Source organism: Rhinolophus sinicus, linkage group LG05 (assembly GCF_036562045.2).
Source record: "Rhinolophus sinicus isolate RSC01 linkage group LG05, ASM3656204v1, whole genome shotgun sequence".
NCBI lineage: Eukaryota > Metazoa > Chordata > Mammalia > Chiroptera > Rhinolophidae > Rhinolophus > Rhinolophus sinicus.
Window position 1 is genome coordinate 89477676 of NC_133755.1, and position 21302 is coordinate 89498977.

Consider the following 21302-nt stretch of genomic DNA (forward strand, 5'->3'; position numbering starts at 1 on the left):
TCAACATGAAAACATAGCTATTCAAGGTAAAGCAAGTGTTTTTCCAAGTGCCACTTTAAATGGTCTCACAGGGGTGACACTGGTCCAGGACCCTGGTTTTTAATTTGTGTTTTCAGAGGTGCCTCTGGCTCCAGGGGTGGGAGGGGTCTGAGTTGCTCACCCCCCTTCAACCAGAACGGCTCCCTTTTAATCTAGTTTCTATATTGGGGTTGCACACAACAGTTTGTATAACAAAAATAAGTCCACATCTAAAAAAATAATAATCTGAAAACTGCTGGTCTAGTCCAACCAGCTCACTGTGTAGAGGAGGTACCCATAGTCAGGGCAGAGAAGTGGCTGTCTTGGGTCACATAGAAGTTGGAGGGAAAACCTGACCTCAAACCCAGATCATCAAGCCCCCAAGTCTCCCCCAGAGACGGAGGGAAGGTTTCTCCATCCGTGAAGAAGACACGGTTCAGCTTGTGGCTGGAAAGCGTGGAAGGTCCATGCTGGGGAGGGGATTGGAGAGGAGAATGTGGGGGATGGGGGAGGTCGGGATGGGGAGAAGAGGGGTGGGGAGGTGGAAGCAGGGGCTGGAGGAGCAGTTCCAGGGCAGAGCTGAAACAGCCCCTTTAAGGGCAGCTGACCTCTCCAAGGGCAGGAGACCACAGCCTGGTTTGTTGTTGTTTTCCCTTGTTGACACCCTTGGTGGGGACAACTTGGGGGGGAGGAGCCCTGCATCCTCTCATGAACACTCGTCAGGATCCTGGAGGGATGTAATTATTATCCAGCCCACCACCTTTTCTTCAGACTCACCACCTTCTGGCCCCACCTTCTACCACACTGCTTCACACTCTGTGGGCTCCCTCGTTGTTAATTTGGTCTATGGGACCCCGCCTCTCCCCCTGCTTCCAGCTAAGAACCACGTAGGAATTTGTGGGAGTCCCACAACCACCCAGCCAAGGCATAGTTCTCCCAGAGGCAGCTGGAGGGGGTGAGTAAGCCATTCCCTTCACCACCCTAGTAAATCCTGCCAATGGACTGTGCCCTGTTGACAGCTTCAGACCAATAACCCCTCCACCTCCCCACACAACCTCACCCCCTTCACAGGGCTGCCAGGATAAGTGTGGGCATAAGCAGGCTGAGCCAGGGGCCCTCCCACTACTCCGGAAACCTGGTGAGTCCAGAGTCTTGGGGTGGGGGGGGCTGTGGACTCCTATAGGGCTCCCAGGGTCCCAGACCCCTCAGAACATGGCACTTTTCCGCCTCTGCTGAGAGATCCAGCCCCCGGGATTCACATCCATCTGCAGCATCTTCGTCACCCACTTGTCACGACGGGCCCCTTCAACGAACTCATTCAGAGACAGCTGGCCTGAGCAAGGGGGAGGAGACACAGTCATGCAGGAGAATGGAAGAAATGAGGTTGGGGGCAAGAGGAGAAAAGGGTGCGCCTACAGCTCTTATCCAAACAAGCCTGCAGCCTCAAGGTCTAAGCTTGGGGCCTGTCAATTCTCTGATTCTCCAGGAATCTCCTGACACCTATAAGGGTTCCTTTAAGGGGCTTTCTTTGCAAATTAATTAAAATTTTACTTTTGCCCCTGGTACCTTTGAAATGTTCTTCAGGGGTCTTCTGGGTGTGTTCCCAAATAACTCCCTCCCTGCACAGCCTTGGGGCTGGGCATCAAGCTACAGGAAGGAGAGCCCCAGTAGCCTTAATGGAGGCCTACCCTATACCTGGTACTTAAATACATTGCTCCTTTTATTCCTCTCAGCATCATTATCCCCATTTTCCAGATGAGGAAACTGAGACCAAGCTGAGAGGTTACATGAATCATCCTGTCTGCCTGACTCCAGAGCCCCTACTCTTCCGCTATGCTTGCCTGGCCTCCATCAGCAACTCCAATAGGAGTTTTAATCACTCTTACAGACGTCACATGCTAGTGACGCCCTTTGTAATTTCATGTAGTCCTCTCCACACCCAGTTCACAGATGAGGACACCAGTTAGGAAGAGGAGAGCTCTGCCCAAGGTCACATGGCCAGGAAGCGGGGGTGCTATGGAGTGGGCCACCATCTCTGCCCCTGTTACCATCTCCATTCTCATCCACCAGAAGGAAGATCCTGTCCACGACCTCCTCTGGCGTGAGCAGCTGGCCTTGCTGCTCGGAGTCCATCTCCACCCTGCAGGCTTTCTTCAGCTTGTAAATCGCCTGCCAGAGAAAACCCAGAGGCATTGATGGGATCCTCGCCCCTCCCCCCCAACCCATGTCCCTCAGCACTGTGTCCCCTGCAGGCTGTGCATCTGAGGACCACAGGACCCAGATCCAAATCCAAACTGACCTATCCTAAGGCTATTCTCTCAGGGTCCCATTGGCCTAGTTCCAAGTGAGGACTTCCTCACCCCACATACCGCCCCACCCCGACGTCATGGGCGTTTCCACTGTAAGCGCCAGAGCTGAAACCTAAAACCGCTAATGAGGGATGTATCTGTAATGGTCTAAACTGCACTTTACAGAGGAAAATGGAGATTTGGAGAGGAAAAGAGAATTTAGTGTATTTATGGATGTGTGTGTCTATGTGTGTGAAATAGGATCACGGGAGATTCAGGTGTTTGGACTAGATGGGACGGGGAAGAACAGGTTTCTCCTTTGCCCTGTTCCCTGTCCCAGTGAGGCAATGTTTGTGAAGTGAAATGGGGACGAGACACACAAACATGAGGATTAAGTGTAGTTCCTCGACTGGACGCTCTCTGCCGCCGCTCATGGCAGCACACAGCATCTTAAGCCAACCTCCGGCTGCTCACGACAGCCCAGCTCCAGGGAGAGCTGTTGTTCACAATCTTAGCTGTAGAGGGCGCGGCTCACTGGCCCTTGTGGGAATCGAACCAGCAACCTTGATGTTAGGAACACCACTCCAACCACCTGAGCCACTGGGCCGGTTCTTTTTTTAATTTCTTGAGATGATTTCTTAGATCATTGATTTTCTCCTCTCTTATTTTCTAATAAATACATTTTGAGGCTATGTATTTGTTTCTGCAAGCCCAGCTTTAGCTGCATTTCACAAGTTTTGTTACGTTATGTTTGCATTAGTATTCAGTTTCAGTTCACAACAGTTTGAGTGCATGAGAGAGAGAGAGAGAGAGAGAGAGAGAGAGAGAGAGAGAGAGAGAGAGAGAGAGATTATTTCTTTGATTCATAGCGTATTTAGAAATGTTTTGCAAACACATGGGCATTTTTTTCATTATCTCTTTGTAGTTGATTTCTAGCCATGGTCAGAAAGCACCCTCTGAATGACTTCAGGGCCTCCTCCAGAACCCCAGCCCCAGGAGCCCCTGCTTCAGCCCTCAGAGCCCCAGGTGCCTGACCCCACGGGCAGACACTGGCCTCCACAATGTCAAGCAGCTCCAGGCGGTCGATACAGCCATTGCGGTCCTTGTCGTAGATTTTGAAGGTCCACTTCAGCTTGTGCTCCAGGGAGCCCCTCAGCACCAGGTTCAGGGCTGCCACATACTCCAAGAAATCGATGGTGTTGTCCTGCATGGGGAAGCGGGAGCTGTGAGCCCCCTCCTGCCCACTGCCCCACCTGCCCAGCGTGCAGGTGTGTGCCCTCCTCTGGGCTATCATTCTTTCCTACAAACTCAGGCCTTTCGCCACTTCTTTGCAACCCGTATGGCCTCTGACTCTTTGCTCGTGCTGTTCTCCATCCTGGCATCCTTGCCCAGTCTCCAGGATCACCCAATCCTACCCGTCCTTCAAGGCTCAGCTCAAGGACCCCCTCCTCCTGGAAGCCTTCCTTCCTGGCCCATGTCAGCCATAGGGTTCTCTCTCTCCCTCTTCTAACACTCACAGCTCCTGCTACCTATCCTGCACAGTTTGGGACTTACTCTGGTATTGTCGCCTGTTTCGTATGTCGCATTCTCTAGCTACATGATATGCTCCTGGAGAAAAGAGAGGGGTTTACATTGGTTCTGTTTCTCTTTCACGCCTAGCACAGTGTCACTCATGCCCAGAATCAGGGTCTTATAAATATTTATGAATCAATGACTAAATGATCGACTTGATCTGGATTTGAAATCAAGGTAGTTTGAAAGATTAGAAAGCAGTGTTGCCATTGAAAGATTCCTTTGCACATTTGTTTGCTCTGAGCCCAAGGGCAGGTGGACAGGGCAGTGGCTCCAATCCCCACTCACCTCTATGCCCAGGTGGACACTCAATTGAAGAACAGTCCTGCACCCCTACCCCCACCTAGGAAGGCAGGGGCCAGAGCTCAGGTGTTCACTGGCCAGAGGATGGAGAAAGGGCAAAGTCCACTTCTAAGGTGACTCTGACCAAGAAACGGAACCTTCCTCAAACAGAAATAGGACAGTGGCCATTATTCCCAAAGCCGTAAACAAGAAGTAGGGGGTGACCAAGCTTTGACTCCAGAGGAGTTTGAGGTGAGAGGCTGGTGGTGGTGGCTGCAGTGGGTCTGTCCGGCCAGGGTCTCGGGCTGAGCTTCACAGGCTGTTCCCACATACACCTTGTGACCTCACGTATTTCGGGGGGGGGAGGAATACCTCTTCAAATCCAAAACCTGAGTCATTGGCTCCCCCAAGAGTGTCTGTCATTCCAATGAGTGTAATCAGAAATGACATTGCTGGCTCAGAGCACCTCTGTCCCACTGGGTCAGGCCACTGGGAGACACAACCTGAGATAGGGGTGCCTGTGTCAGCAAGGTGTGAGCCAGTAGGAAAACAGGACAGAAAATGAGGGAAATCACAAAAAAGCCTAAGGAAAAACCAAGAAGAAAATAAAATGAGGCTACCTCAGCTCCTGAAGTGTTTTATATCTTTTATATAATTCCTTCTGGCCCTCCACACCCCCCATGATGTGTTTACCTAATTGAGGTCAGACTGTGGCTATAGTTTCATTTCCTGGATTTTTTTTCTTTTTAAATGTCCCATGTCTTCAAAATTATTTAAAATCTTTTTTTTTTGAGGGGTACTGGGCAGTCCTTCTCGCGGAACATGGTTTTAATATTTTACGTTACCCAATGAACCTCTTCGGGCATATACTATATTTTTTCTTACATCTGCAATAATTTCTTTAGGGTAGATTCTTAGCAGTGGTTGTTTGTTCCTTCCCCCATCCCCACTAGTCTTTAATGCACTGTTTTTGTGGATACAGACTTTCACGAAATTGTATCACATGTGTAGATATGAGTAACTATCAACACAAACTCTCCTGCGTTACCTCTTAGTAGTTGCATCCTTCTCCCAACTGTGTCACTCGGCAACCACTGATCTATTCTTCATCACTGTCACAGTTTCACTTTGAAAATGGAATAGAAATCGAATCATACAGTATGTAACCTTTTAAGATTGTTTTTTTCCCCCACACAGCACAATGCCCTGGATATTCATCCAAGTTCCTTCCATTTTAATGGCTGAGTAGTACTCCACTGAGTGAATGGTCCCTAGTCTGTTTTCCATTCACTCACAGAAGGTTGTTTCCAGTTTTTTCGCCCAGCTTTCCTGAGAATGATTGCAAATAGCCTTTTAAGGAGCATTGTGTAAGTTTAAGGCATACAATGTAATGATTGGTTGTTCTTTAAAAGGCTATTGTCGTTAGTAATTGTGATTTATTAAGCTTACTAAAAATAGTTCATATGTTTCTTTTTAAATAAGAGTTGAATAAGGAAATGTAGGGGGTGGCTGGTTAGCTCAGTTGGTTAGAGTGCAGTGCTCTTAACAACAAGGTTGCCGGTTCGATCCCCACATGGGCCACTGTGAGCTGTGCCCTCCACAACTAGATTGAAACAGTCACTTGACTTGGAGCTGATGGGTCCTGGAAAAACACATTTAAATAAATAAAAGTTAAAGAAAAAAACGTGACTGGTAGGGACCATCTATTTTACATACCTCATCTCTCTCAGGTCTGTTATCCCCATTTAATGGGTGAGGAACCTGAAACTCAGAGGTCGAATAAATTGCCTAAGGCAGAGCCTTCCAAGCTACTTGTCTTCTTTAATTCATCAAGTGGGGAGAACTTTCTTACTCCACTCAAGATCTATCATTGTCTAAAAAATGAGCCTGGTGTCTAGCACTAAGGGGAAAGAAACAAAAACAACAACAACAACAACAAAAACCACTGGCAAATCCCTGCTCTCTAGATCTCTGGATTCTCCTCCATTCTTTGTCTAGAACCTTCTCAGAATATCCTCTCTCAGTATGATACACTTTCCACAATGATCCGGTGGAAATTCAGAAGAAACCACCCCACGATGTGCTTCTGTGGTATGTGGATTATTTTCAACTAAAGGCAACTTTAGCCACGGGCTCAAGAGAAACGTCTGCCCCTCCCTTAACTACCTAGAAGAACTTGAATTAGGGGTCTTGCCTATAATAAGAGATTGTCAGAGATAACCTCTTTTGACCTGTCTATAGGGCAGGACAAACATTTATATAACACACATCTGCTCTTCCTACCATCCTGCAATGACCCTTTGAAGCCCCCGAGACACCTTACCTGAACCCTAGCTCAGAATGTCTAATATACCCATGTTCCTTTTCTGTCTCTGAACCTCTGTGCATGTGGGGGTCTCTGACTCTCTCACGTATATGGGGTTGCCATATGTATGCATGTATTAAAACTTAGTTATTTTCTCTTGTTAATCCAGCTCATGTCTATTTGATTATTAGATCAGCCACAAGAAACTTGAGGGTAGAGGAAACTTTCCTCCTCCCCTACAATCCCTGTGTAATGCGCAAGAACAAGAACGCAGGATATGGAGAGGCCAAAAAGGAACAACAATGGAGCCATAGATAGGGGAGTCATAACACTATATTTTCGATGGCGCTGGTTGAGACACAAAAGCAAACATCTGTCAGTACCCCAACAGGGGTCTTCCTGCACCCCAGTCTCCTGGCGGCCGGGCAAGACACAGGAATTAGCATCCACAGGGTCCACAATCTGCCATCCACGCTTGCTAACCGAATGTGCGAGCTGCAATCCGCCATCCGCTTCTCTGCCCCCCAATCAACCCCTTTGCTAATAGCAATCGCACTTGCTAGCGTAGCCACGGCAGTTATATTAGTGGCTAAACGCTAACTGGTTACAGCTGATGGCCATCTGATCACAGCTGATGACCATCTACTACCTGTGCCAGCACCTTTCCACGTGAGGCTGAGAGCCTGGAAACTGCTCTCTGGGACTCTGTCTCCATACCCTTGCCTTACAAGATGCACATTCTAGAGTAGCCCCTTCCTGACAAGTGAGCTCACCTATGAAGTTACCGCAAACCCCAGGACCATTTCTGGGAGCTTCCAGCCGGCGCTACTCTCATCAGTTGTGCGCCTGCCCTTAATTACTGTGGGGGCGGAGCCCCAGAGAGTAGTTTCCAGGCTCTCGGCCTCACATAGACAGGTGCTGGCTCAGGTAGTAAATGGCCAACTGTGATTGCATGGCCATCAGCTGTGGCTAGTTGGCCGTCAGCTGTAACCAGTGAGCCATTGGCCACAATATAACTGCTGTGGCTACGCTAGAGAGAAGGAGGGAGAAAGAGAAAGAGAAGAAGGATGGGGCTAGCAAGGAGATGGCGGCTGGGCTGGCAAGCGTGGATGGCGGTTTGCGGACAGTGTGGATCCAGCCTCCAGTGAGAGTATAGTGCCGCCAGAGAGAATAAAGTGGTATGACTCCCCTACCTATGGCTCCGTGGGTGTTCCTTTTTGGCCTCACCATATCCTGCGTTCTTGTATGGGGAGCGGGACCAGAGACCCTGCAGGCCACCCCGCACGACAAATGGCGCAGCGAGCAGGGTCTCCCGCATGACACATGGCGTAGTCGGCAGGATATGGTGCCGGCCAAAGCTCCCCGAAGGACGGTGGAGCAGTTTGTGTGTATGAACACTCAGTCTGAGGAAGACCAGGAGGAGCAGCTGCCGGAGAGCTGGACCCTCGTGGAGGGGTGGGAGGACGTGGACGGTTCTCCCACCAGCACAGGAAAAGCCATGAAGCTGCTGGAGAGATGGAGCCCCGTGGAGAGGTGGAAAGATGTGGACGGTTCTCCCACCAGCACAGGAAAAGCCATGCAGCTGCTGGAGAGATGGAGCCCCGTGGAGAGGTGGAAAGATGTGGACGGTTCCCCAACCAGCACAGGCCGGAGAAAGCGAAGGTCGTTGCAGCCCTGTGGGCCGGGGAAGTTCCTGCTCAGGCAGCCCGGATGCAGGACTTATAGTCCCAGGAGGTAACGCTTGCTGAGTCCTCCGTGGGAGATGAGGGTGAGGTCAAGGTCGTCCCTCACCCCCAGGACAGCCCTGGTGAATGACTATGGACTATGGGGAATTGCCTTCCATCCCTAATTTAATGGACTGCTTGACTGTTTGTTTGGGAACTGTTGTTAGTGGAACTGTGGGATATTTGCTTTTGTCTCTTGACTGGCCGCCATTGAGAATATGTAAGCACCTTGATTGTGAGTCGCTGTTGTTCCAGCAGGGTACCCTGAGAGGCACAGAGAGAGTGGCAGTGCGCTGAGAGGTCTGGCTGAGCCCTGAAGATACCCTGGCTGTGCCCAGGAAGTCGGGCTGTTCCCAGAGAGAGTAGTAGAGCCCTGAAGGTACCCTGGCTGTGCCCAGGAAGTCGGGCTGTTCCCAGAGAGAGTGGCGGTGCCCTGAGAGCCCTGGCTGTGTCCAGGAAGTGTGGCTGTGCCCACAGAGAGTGGCGGTGCCCTGAGAGCCCTGGCTGTGTCCAGGAAGGCCCTGAGAAGCCCTGGCTGTGTCCAGGAAGTGTGGCTGTGCCCACAGAGAGTGGTGGTGCCCTGAGAAGCCCTGGCTGTGTCCAGGAAGTGTGGCTGTTCCCAGAGAGAGTGGCAGTGCCCTGAGAAATCCTAGCTGTGCCCGGGGAAACTAGTGGTACCCTAAGAAGTCCAGGAAGTCTGGCTGTGCCCAGGAGTACTGGTGGTGCCCTGAGAAACCCTGGCTGTGTCCGGGAAGACAGGTGGTACCCTAAGAAGTCCAGGAAGTCTGGCAGTGCCCAGGAGTACTGGTGGTGCCCTGAGAAACCCTGGCTGTGTCCGGGAAGACAGGTGGTACCCTAAGAAGTCCAGGAAGTCTGGCTGTGCCCAGAAGCACTGGTGGTGCCCTGAGAAACCCTGGCTGTGCACAGAGAGCCTGGCTGTGTCCAGGATATTGCATTCACCCCCAGGCTCCTCGCACAGGTCCCCTCGCGGAAGACGCTTGTCGCGTAGATTGTGAGGCGAGAGCCTGTAGGGGTGGAGTGTGGGGGCGGAGCCCCAGAGAGTAGTTTCCAGGCTCTCGGCCTCACATAGACAGGTGCTGGCTCAGGTAGTAAATGGCCAACTGTGATTGCATGGCCATCAGCTGTGGCTAGTTGGCCGTCAGCTGTAACCAGTGAGCCATTGGCCACAATATAACTGCTGTGGCTACGCTAGAGGGAGAAGAAGGAGGAGAGAAGAAGGATGGGGCTAGCAAGGAGATGGCGGCTGGGCTGGCAAGCGTGGATGGCGGTTTGCGGACAGTGTGTATCCAGCCTCCAGTGAGAGTATAGTGCCGCCAGAGAGAATAAAGTGGTATGACTCCCCTACCTATGGCTCCGTGGGTGTTCCTTTTTGGCCTCACCATATCCTGCGTTCTTGTATGGGGAGCGGGACCAGAGACCCTGCAGGCCACCCCGCACGACAAATGGCGCAGCGAGCAGGGTCTCCCGCATGACAATTACCCACAGAGGCCACCGGTGATGGAAACATCTCTATCTACTCCAGAGTAAGAGCAGAAGCGACAGGTGTGTGATCTGCTCTGTAGGATTATCTGCCCTGTTTCTCCCTGAATTGGGTATTTGTGCACCATCCTGACCCCAATACAAGTTACATGAGGATCCCAAATGACATTTGGGCTTCATTCTCCGTTTTCTTCCATTCCAGTGCGTCACAGGGCAACCACCAGAGAGGAGTGTTACAAGGGAGAGTAGCAGCAGAGACGAGATGCTCCTCCCTCCTTGCCTGCACCAAACCTGTTTTCATCACCCCGGATTTTGACATGTGAGCTAGGTCTATGAGCTCTTTTTATTTTATTTGCCCCAGAAATCTCAGACCAGTTGCCCAGAAATGAGACTAGCTGGTATAAAAATTGTCAAGGTGGTAGGGGTGGCCGGTTAGCTCAGTTGGTTAGAGCGTGGTGCTGATAACACCAGGTTGCCGGTTCGATCCCCACATGGGCCACTGTGAGCTGCGCCCTCCTTAAAAATAATTGTCAAGGTGGGAAGTGGAGTTGGGTGTGGGTTTGGAGAGAGAGACTAAGTGGGAAGAGAAAAGAAAGAAGGCTCAATCCCTGACAGAGGAACTTGACACACCTTCTAGGAAAGCTCTTCCTTCCAGTAGAATGCCAGCTAATAAATAAATAAAGAAGGGACGGTGGAGTTAGAAAATTATCAATGGATGCCAAACCTAGTAGATGAAAATTTGATGAGCAACAGGATATTTACTTCATCTGAAAGAACCCCCCATAAGATGCTTATTGATTACAAAGGAAGAATAGTAACTTTACAGTGAAGAGAAACATGGCCAACACCACATGACCAAATGATGAAGTTAGTCACCGCAGTAACGGGACAAACCAATGTGCCCCTTGATGTGATGCACTGAGGACAAATGTCACTTCTATGGCATTTTTGCTAGAAGTGTAAAACCCAAATCTACTCACAAGACAACACTGGACAAGCCCAAATAATTGGCGGTCTTCAAAAATGTCAGGATTAGACAAGACAAAGAAAAGCGGAGATTAAAGAGTCCAAATTAAAGACTAAGGAGAGAGAACAAGAAAATGTAATGCATCATCAGACTGAAAAAAAAAAAAAAAAAAAAGCACTGAAGGACATTATCAGGACAAACTGACCAAAGTTGAATGTGGATTGTCAATTAAGTAATAGAACTGTATCAGTGGTAAATTTCCTGATTTTCATAGTTGTATTAAGTTATTTAAAAGAATGTCCTTGTTCTTAGGAGAAGCACACTGAAATACTTAGGGGTAAAAAAGGTGTGATGTCTCCAAATTTCTCTTAAAAAAGAAATATATATATATGAGAGAGAGAGAATGATAAAGCAAATAAGGCAATTGGATAAATTGTACATGGGCGTTACTTGTACTATTCTTGCAACTTTGTGTAAATTTGAAATCCTATCAAAATAAAAGTTATGGGGGTGGGGGGTGGGAGATGAGGGTAAGGGGGATCAAATATATGGTGATGGAAGGAGAACTGACTCTGGGTGGTGAACACACAATGGGGTTTATAGATGATGTAATACAGAATTGTACACCTGAAATCTATGTAATTTTACTAACAATTGTCACCCCAATAAATTTAAAAAATAAATAAAAATAATAAAAAAATAAAATGTATAGAGGAAAAAAAGCCATTGATTAATGTATATGCTAATTTGTAAGACGAGATAAGATAAGGGGTACAGCTATATTATGCCCAGGGATTTAATAATCTCCTTTGGATCCTGAATTGTTACATTGGAGCTTTAGATGAATATGGGGAAGATTGATATATTTATGACAATAAGTTTTTTTAAAAAATCATTTTCTCTCCTTCAGAAAACAAACTGCTTTCTGGGCAGGTGCACCTGCCTGGGGTCAGGACTTGGGCAAATCAATTTATATCCTTTTACCCTAGTTTTCTCATCATTTAATTTGAAGTAACAAACTGCTCGCTCCCTTGCAGGGCTGCTGCTGACTCAGAGACTGAGGAAAGGAGAAACTTTGGGAGCTCTGCCCACTCTGTGCCCTGAGAGGGAGCTTATAGGGTTCATCTCCAAGGAGGTTTGTGTTGCACTGAAGATGCTGCCCCCACCCTCCCAGCCCCCAGCCCGTGCTGAGGAGATAGGCACTGACTGGTACCAGGACCAGGTCAGACCTGACGAGGCATTCCCGTGATTCAGCCTAGAAAGTGAAGTTCTCTATGCACAGAGAAGTGGGGTGCTGAGGCTTTGTTATGATTAATTATCTAGGTCCAACCCCCTCCCCTTATCTGAGAGCTGAAATAGGTATTTGAGGCAACCCTAACGGGGTAAAGCATTACAGAAGCGCTGCACTGGATGACCTTAAGTAATGAGGGAGTTTCAACTTTTAAGTTCAATTTCTAGGTGCGCATTTACAAAACGTATTATCTTCTTAGCTGCTGGTGTCCTTGGAGGGCTTAAAGAAACCCCGTGGTTGAATGACGTCATGGAATCTTCCACAACTCAGAGTCAAAAGGGACTTTCGCAATAATGCAGCGGATGTCCCAGTCCATGAAGGAGCCTTCTCCAGCATTCTCGGTGGGGAAGAACGACCAGTTTCAATTCAAAGGACCCCAACGAGGGCGAGCTCACGATCTATGCCAAGATGGCTCGTCCTATTTGGGACAGCTCCTTTGCTCCTTATTGTTAGAGTGGCAGGGTTCTGGAGGGGGAGAAACCAGGTCCTGGGGCTGCAGAGCCCTGGCTGAAATACACAGAGAGGACTGGCCTGTGTGCCCTTCTGCTGAGCCTCCCTTCAGCTCTCAGGAAGAAGAGAGAGGGAGAGTCAGATGAAAGCAGAGAGATGGGGAGGAGGGAAGAGAAGATGGGAAGAGACAGAAAGATGGGGAGAGAGAGAAGAGTTTTAGAGAAAAGGCGAGAGGACAATGGAGAGAAAAGAGCAGGAGGACTGGGGGGCTGGGAGCCCCCCCATCAGGGATGATCCTTTCACTCAAGGAGGAGAAATGTCCCAGGTGGACTGGCCACCAGTCCTCCCCTTCAGAGGGCCTTACCCCGTTCTTGTCGAAGGCTCGGAACATGCCCTCTACATACTGGGTGGCCTTCTCGTTGCCTGTGACCTTGAAGAAACGCTTAAACTCGTGCATGAAGAGTGTGCCGCTGGGACACTCCACCACGAACTTCTTGTACCACTCCTGGAGCTCTGCTACGTCCATCTCACCCTCCATCTTCACCTCCTCCCAGCTGAACTGCTGCCCCATCTTTGCCCCCAGGAATGTCACAGACCAAGCGTCGGTGCCTCTTCCTGGGCTTCTGCCGATTGATTCCTTAGGTTAGGGTCTTCTTCCTCCCTTTCCTTTGCTCAGCCAGCCTCTTCATCATCTCCTGGACAACTGAACATGACGGGCAGCGTAGGGGGCTGGCGACAAGGGGGCGGGACCAGGCCAGCTAAGCACCCTAAGATCATTAGAAGATGCCCCTGGAAGGTCTGACCTCCAGCCTGCTAAGCCCCCCCAGTCTGACCCCTCCTGTTCATCTAAGCCACCCAGCAGATTCTGAAAGGGGGGGGGGACTGAGAGGTAGGCAGTGGGAGGGTGAAGACAGTTGGGAACAGGCTGAGACACTCCCATCTCATACATACTCCCTGTGCCTTTAGTTGGGTGCCACACAGCTCCGGAGAGGAGACCTTGGAGACACAGGAGACTCAGAAGTCCACAGAGGACGCAAGACCAACTCCTAGCCCATAAAATAGGGTTTGGTGGGGAGCTGGGGCTTACTCCTCCACGCGGTCTGATGAGAAGCAGCAGAATCTGTGATGTGAAGGGTACCAGCTGAGCAGATCTGTCCTCAGCCTAACTCAGTCCCCAGCACAATTATCTTTAGATCCATCACAGATCACACCGGAGTCTTGGAAGCTTCCCATTTTCCAGTTTAAAGTACAAATACTTCCCTCCAACACCCACCCTTCACCTAAGACCTAGTGGCTTTTCCTACTTTCTCTTCAAAATGTGAACATGTGAGTAAGATCTGGGAGCACGGCTTAACATCTCTCTGAAGTTTCTTACTTTTAGAGGAAATATTCATGCACATTGGTTTTTGAATCAATTATATACGCATGCTTATTTTAATGTAACATAAAAATGACACCTCCAAGCAAGCAGAACACCTGGAGCACTGATTTTTCTGGAAGATTTTTAGGGGCAATCAGTCCTACCAGTGAGTCTTGTAGTCTCAGGGGCAACACTGCGTGTCTCCCATTGCATGTTCATCCTGAGTTGTTTTGCATATCTCCAGGTCTGACCTCCTCTCGCAAGGCTTTCTGCCTCCATTCGTCTCTAATCTCTCACAGTTGTTTAGTTTCCTTGCCATTCCCAACATAGGAACCTCTCTTCCTCTGTCATCCTTTCAAGTGCTGATGAGTTTTTCTCCCACATCCCTGGGGGGGGGGGGGGAAATAGGGCTAGTTTCCTCCTCGTTCTTCATCGTTGCCTCCACCTTTTCTTTCTTCTGCCTCAGAAATGCCAGTCCCTCCGAAGCCACATCTGACTGGACCCCTCCATGTACTCATTCTTGTTGCCCTTGGTGACGTCACCAAGTGTCTCCAAGCGTCAGCTCAGAGTCATCTGCCTCTAGGTGGAGAGCCGGTTGGTTCATCCCACACTCTGGCCTCACAGATCCTTGATCTCCTTTGTTCCAAAGAGTTTTTCTTCCAGGCCACCTTGGCCTCCCATCCACCTGTGGTCCCTGGGCCAGCAGCTGCAGCATCTGGGAGCTTGTTAAAAAGACAAATCCTCAGGCCCCACCTCGCCTACTGAATCAGGAACTTTGGGGGTGGGCCCAGCAATTAAGTGTTTTAACCAGCGCTCCAGCTCTTTCCAATACACGCACAGTTTGGGAGCCATTCCCCAGGCCTGGCTATCAGGCATTTCCGTGCTCCCTCTGAAACATTGAAACATCATCACCACCTTTTATTCCAGCTCACTTATTCTAACACCTTGTGGGCACAGAGCCCAGAGTGCAGTTTCCAGGCTCTCGGCCTCACGTGGAAAGGTGCTGGCTCAGGTAGTAAATGGCCATCAACTGTGGTTGGATGGCCATCATCTGGGGCTAGTTGGCCATCAGCTGTAACCAGTGAGCCATTGGCCACTAATATAACTGCCGTGGCTATGCTAGCAGCAAATGGAGTCTAGCAAGAAGATGGTAGCTGAGCTGGTAAGTGCGGATTGCAGTTGGCAGGAGAGGTCGGTTGGTAGAGAAGTGGACTGCAGGTTGCAGATAGTGTGGCTCCTGCTTCCGGTGTCTCCAATCCAGCTTCCAGTGACGCTATAGTGGTATGACTCCCCTATCTATGGCTTCGTGGGTGTTCCTTTTTGGCCTCACCATATCCTGCGTTCTTATGTGGGGAGCGGGACCAGAGACCCTGCACGACACCCTGCACGACACCTGCCCTCCAATAACTCACCAGCCTCACTGAGACGGGCAACTTGTTGATCTGATTTTTTTTTTTTAACATCTGTCACCTCCCGCAGAACCTCGCTTTCCTCCCTATCCTTATCTACAGCCCAGCACTCTTGCCATTTCCTTGACCTTTGCACCTCTCTTTCCCTCTAACTACTTACTTGGCAAAACCTGAGCCTGGCTCAAGTTAACCACTAACTATGCACGAACACCTCACCTGCGCCCAGGAGGCTGAACACGGCTGGAGAAAATCCTAAAATCATGCTGGCTGCACACCCGTCAAATAAAACCAGACGATCGTATTACATACTCTTCCCTCCTGACTTCACTCTCCTTCTCCCGAAGAGGACGATTCTGTGCTTCCCGCCCTCAAACCCTCCACTCACTCCCATGTTCAGCTGATGACCTTGTCATACGCCTCACATCACAGACAAATAACATCAGACAACCACCTCTTCCCACCACAGACACACTTCTCTGCATCTTGTACCCGTGTACTGTGCCCTGTTCCTGGTTCAGTGGAAGCAGCGTCCCTTCCCATTTCCTCCACCTGTCAGCTCCTCCACGGGTTTTCTAGCTCTCATCGCTCTGCCTACGTAAGCACGTCCTACCCACAATTATTCCTTTTCTGCATCCTCAGTTTATCCTTCTCTGATGGACCATTCCCACCTGAAGACATGCTTTAATATCATCTTTATTAAAGCAAAATAATGTGACAAAAATCCTGCCTTGACCCCACCTACACGGTCCCAATATGACTTTCATGGGTGACCACACTTTCACCTTCATAGGTCATAAGATAAATATGGATTACATACTATTTAAAATATTTTATCACTCATTGGTATAAAGATGAATATGATCCAGTCCTGTTCTGCCTGGATTAAACTCATTCTTTCGATTTTCAAAGAAATTAAAACACTTAAGAGAAATTAAGAATATTTTTTGCCCTCGGCACTCTGGTTCCCTAGATCCACTGGCCCCGCCCACTTTCCCTTCCACCTAATGTCCTAATTTCGGCTCCCCTTTCAACAAAACCCTTCGTGGCAGAATGTATTTTTCAAAAATGGCGCAGAAGTAGGTCTGGTCTAACATCTTCCTCCCATCAAGGGAGGAGTCCGTTTCTCCTCTTCAACCTGGATGGGACTCTGGCTACCTCACTGAAGAGAATGGGAAGAAGGGACACCATGTGACTTCCAAGGCGAAGTAATCAAAGGTGATGGGGTTTCTGCCTGGCTCTTTCTCAGGACTTGCCCTGGGAACCCAGCTGCCGTGTTGAGAGGAAGCCCAGAGCACGTGTAGGGGTTCTGACTGACAGCCTCAACCACCAGACGTGTGGGAGGGTGAGTGACTCCGGCCCCCAGCTGATCCCAAAAGGAGCTGACAATGTCCCCACAGAGCCCTGACCAAATTGCAGATTTGTGTGCAAAGTATAAATGTTGGCACTGTTTTAAGCCGCTAAGGGCGGGGTGTTTTTTAAGGTAGCAATAGACAAACCTGTTTTGTGTCCTGGTCGTTACTTCTTATTCTCACCTCAACTTCCTCCAGGTGGATGCTCATCCCTGTCACTCCATGGAAAAGGCTTATACAGTGGTCACCAATGACCTACTTTTCTCGCTCAACTTGCCAGCAGATTCACCAAATGAATCCTTTCTCCAAATACTCTCGGTTTCAAGGACCCCGTACTGCTCTGATTTCACTGCAACCCCACTGATTGCCCACCTGCTTTGCTAGCACCTCCTCCTTCGTACCAAGTACCTGCCTGCGTGGGGCTTCCCAGGCTTGTGCTCAGTACTCTTCTCTTGTTTACTTACCTACACTCTCCCTGCAGGAACTCCTTCATCTCGACATTACATACTATTTGTAGGCTGATCGCTTCCAAATTTACATCTTCAGCCTGGACCTCTCTCCGTAACTCAAGATTCATGAACCAGCTGCCCACTGGACATCTATACTCAGATCGCAGACTTGGCAAAGCCAAGGCCAAGGCCAAATCTAAACTATTGATTTATTCCCCCAATCCCTTCTCCACGTCTCCACAACATTTACCCAGTTGTGTAGGCCAACATCTAAGAGTCATCCTTGAATTCTCTTTCTCTTAGATCTCATTTTAATCTATTAGTAGGTCATTCCATCAGCTCCACCTCCAAACTATATTCTGAATCCAACCCCTTTTCATCACCTCCACTCTGGCAACTCTAGCCCAGGCCATATCCTCTCACCTGGTCCCCGCAGCAGGTCCTAACCAGTCTTGCTGTCCCCTCTTGCCAACCTCCTCCCTACAGTCCATACCCAGCAACCAGAGGAGTGTGTTCTAAGGCATAAATCAGATCCTGTAACTCTCCTGCTCCACACCTCCTATGGTTTCCCATTTACTCTCAGCGTAAAATCCACACTCCTTCCCACAGCCACGACCTTACATGATCTAGCCCCTGCCTACTGGGTCTTCATGTTTCTCTGCCCTTTTCTGCAGACACACCAAGCTCATTGGGTCTTGCATTGATTGGTCCCGTGGTTTGCACTGCTGTCCCCCAGGGGGGAGACGTGGCTGCCTCCTTCTTGACATTCTTCCCTGCTCAGAGAGCACTTTCCCAACCCAACTTAAGTAGCCACTCAAGTAATTCTGACATTATCCTATTTCATTTTCTTCACAGCGTGTAACTGCAGCTGAAACGATCTTATTCTTTTTTTCTCTTATTTATTAAGTGTGTTCCCCATCGAGTGTAAGATCCTTGAGGAGAGGGACTTCACCATATACACTGCAGAATTCCCAGTGCCTAGAACAGTGCCTGGCCCACACAAGGAACTCAAATACTTGTTGACTAAGTGAGCAAAGTGCTTGGCACAAAGTCACCACTGAATTAAGGTGAGCTATTACTCCTGAATTTTAAAAGACAACTCCTTTTGACTCCTTTGAGAGCACCTGGGTTAGCAAACATTTGTTGATGTGAAAAGATAATGGGACTTTAGAACTGGAGGAGGCCTCGACGATCACCTAGCCCAGTGATTTTCAACCTTTTCCCCATCTCGTCACTCCTGAAGACAAATGTGTCCTGCAGCTGCTGTGGCTCTGGTGTCACCCTGGCCAGCTCTTCATAGTTATTGATATTTAAGTAACATTAAGGAGTGATTCAAGGACAGAACCTGCGCTCACATTAAGAAATTCATGAATGAAATATAACTTGATTTAGCCTCTGGCTGAGGAATCTCAAATCCCATTGGCTTTTCATGTGGGTCAGTGGCCCCTGACTTGCCCCAGAAATACCGCTGAGCTTGTTGAGCTATAAATATATCGTTTTAAAGAGGATTAGGGCTCCATAGAGAGAAATGGTAGCTTGGAGTCACAATAGTACGGATTAAAGGAGGGCAGCGTCAGGAACTGAGCAGGGATTTCAGAGAGCCCTGGGGATCGCAGGCAGTCAGCCATAAGCCTGGCTCCCGGAATAAAGAAATGCTTGAGCAACAAGTCTACATCTGCTAAGCCCCAGATGGGCCTGGCCCGAAGCCCTACGGTAAATCACCTCCATGCCGGTGTTCTTGTGACCCGGTAGGTCCCTCCTTGCTGAAGCCTAAACTCGCACCCCCTCAAACACTTGGGATCTTGAGACCACAGGGAGTCCACTGTATATGACACTTTGTGTCATATACATACATCATATTCATACCAGTTACATATTTTATTCCTTACATTTTTTACTCCTAGTAAATCTCTTTACTTTTAATCTTTGGGGGAAATAAGTACATTTTGCTAATGTGAAAGGGGAAATCAATCTGGATTTCAGGTTTGCATATTCTGTATTTACTATGTGGACATCAGAGTACCTCAGTCTTTAAAAATTAGGTTCTGGGCTGTCCTCGTCACTGACTTGAACTCAGACACGTCAGTTTTATCCTTTTTGTCTCAGCTTCATCTGTAAACTCTAAGGGTGACTGAGTGGGCAAGTCCTAACTCGGTTTCCTCCCGTGTGACATGGGGATGATAATAGTAACTACTTTATTGGGTTGTTATAAACATGAAGTAAGATAATATCTGTAAATGACTGTCTATGGAAAATGCTTGGCATAATGTATGGTGATTATAATAAGCACGTTACATGTTTTCTCATCGAAATTAAACTTCGCAGCCACTCTAAGGTAAGTATTATCCTCATCTTGGAGATACTCTGAGGTCCTTTCCAGCTGGTTTTTAAACAGTACAGCACACAACTATCTGGAGTATCACCAAATCTGTGCTGCTGCCTAGTATTAACTATTATTTATTGAATGTCTATTATCTATGCAGTATTGTGAGGTGCTTTCTAAGTTATCTAATTTAACACTCCAGCCTCAGTAAGTAGGTATGATTACCCACATTTTACTAATGAGTAAACTGAGGCTCTGACAGAGTTCAGTATCTTGCCCAAGTTTATCGCAGTTAGTGGGTTTGAACTCTTATCTGACTCAGGTTTTCTGACTCCGACGTCCATGTTTTCTCTACTCTGCTACTCATTCATGTTATAGTAAAACTAACTTAACATAACATAGGAATGGGGGAATGGTAGCTGGCAAATAGAATGTTAAGAAATTAGACTGCTTGTCCTAAGTTTGGGTTTACACTGAATTGTCTGGGAATTCCTCTATTGCCGGACATCAAACGGACTCCGATCCAGGAAAAGCTACCCTGCATTGGAGTCCAGGCAGAGATTTGAAGGCTGGCACTTTAGAATTTCTGCTTGCTAATTAGTTTTTCTAATTTAATATAAGTAATGATGTTACTGGTCAATATCTTTATTCCCCCAACAAATCACTGCCGACTCATATCTAGTATCATATAGGCTGAGGATACCAGAGAAAATCCCATTGGCCCTAGATCCTGTTTTTCATTACTTTTCAAGCATCTGCTTTGTAATGTACCCCATCAGTCTGACCTTTATCTCTCACGTCTGAAGTTGCTATTTCAGAAGAAAGCAACGGGAAACGATCCTGAAGCAATGAAACAATGTGCTCAGCTTTAATAGCTGTGATAACATGGGACATTTGAGACTGAACTATGTGAACTTTTTATTGATAGTCGTGATAGATCATATGATCCATATTTGGCATAAGAGGAACTGGCTAAGGTTCAAATTCTTAGATGTCCCCCAGCCTGGGTGGGAAGGCCACAGAGCCAGTTGTTCATTCTTTCCTTCTGCTCATTTCCATAGTTGCAATGTTCATTTTGTGTCATTTTTTATAGATTTAAATAATTCAGTCATTTAATGATATTTTGCTTCTGATATATCTAGTATTTTCCCCAAGTCTGCTAACAAGATTACTAGAAGATGTAATTAAAGGAAGTGATAGAAAAAAAAATTATACTTGTTTAAAACAATATTTTTATATTGCTGTATGTATTTACTATGGCATGTCTACGTGACCAAAGGAACATATAATTCTCTTTGAAAGCACTGAAACTCGGCAGTGAACAAGTTTAATCTGTAGAGTCCTATCAATAATTTTAAACAGACCATAACTATTTTATTGAACATGAAAAGAAAATATACTTCAAATCAGAGAAAGCAACAATGAACTCAGGGCTACACCTCAATAAAAAAATAACCTCACTTTCTACCTGCCTTCTGGTTCATTCTATCATCAGGTCCCCTTTTCTCTCACCATTTCCCATCCTCACCACGGACAGAAAGTGAGACTTGGGCATTAGGGAATTAACTGTAAATTTCAGAATAAGCATTTTACTTGGGAAACCCAATTGAAAAAAAAACCACCTTTCTCAGCTTACCAGGGTAAAGAAGTTGCCTTGTTTATATCAAGAAGTTGGCTTCAAATATGCCAAATACTTTTGTCAAAGAAATATTACTAGTTTTTGTCATGTGTGTAGTTTATTTGCGTCTTTATCTTAAAACAAGATTTTAACATATAACTTGAAGTGCTAAACTAAGAAATCTGGTTTACAGGTTAATTTAGTCAGAAAACAGCTGGAAATGGATCACATCTTCCAAGGAATGACTGGAGCTGAGTGTGCATAAATCATCCTACTATACTATAGTGATTCATAGTGTCTGTAAGAAAAATACAAAAAAGCTACACTTATTTTTAAAGAAGTATTTCTTTTAAAGTAAAAATGGGCCACAAATTGCTGCTTTGCTAGATGTAATTAC

General features: G+C 47.7%; 1 protein-coding gene across 1 annotated transcript; it reads right to left on the bottom strand.

Moving 5' to 3' along the window:
- Nucleotides 1-53: 53 nt before the first annotated feature.
- GUCA1B (guanylate cyclase activator 1B) lies at nucleotides 54-13079 on the bottom strand. Its single transcript, XM_019738344.2, has 4 exons — nucleotides 12762-13079; nucleotides 3361-3510; nucleotides 2067-2187; nucleotides 54-1351 (listed from the first exon to the last, which is right to left on the bottom strand). The coding sequence occupies exons 1-4, from the start codon at nucleotides 12966-12968 to the stop codon at nucleotides 1224-1226; spliced, it is 606 nt and encodes a 201-aa protein (XP_019593903.2). The 5' UTR covers nucleotides 12969-13079; the 3' UTR covers nucleotides 54-1223.
- Between the last annotated feature and the right edge of the window lie 8223 nt (nucleotides 13080-21302).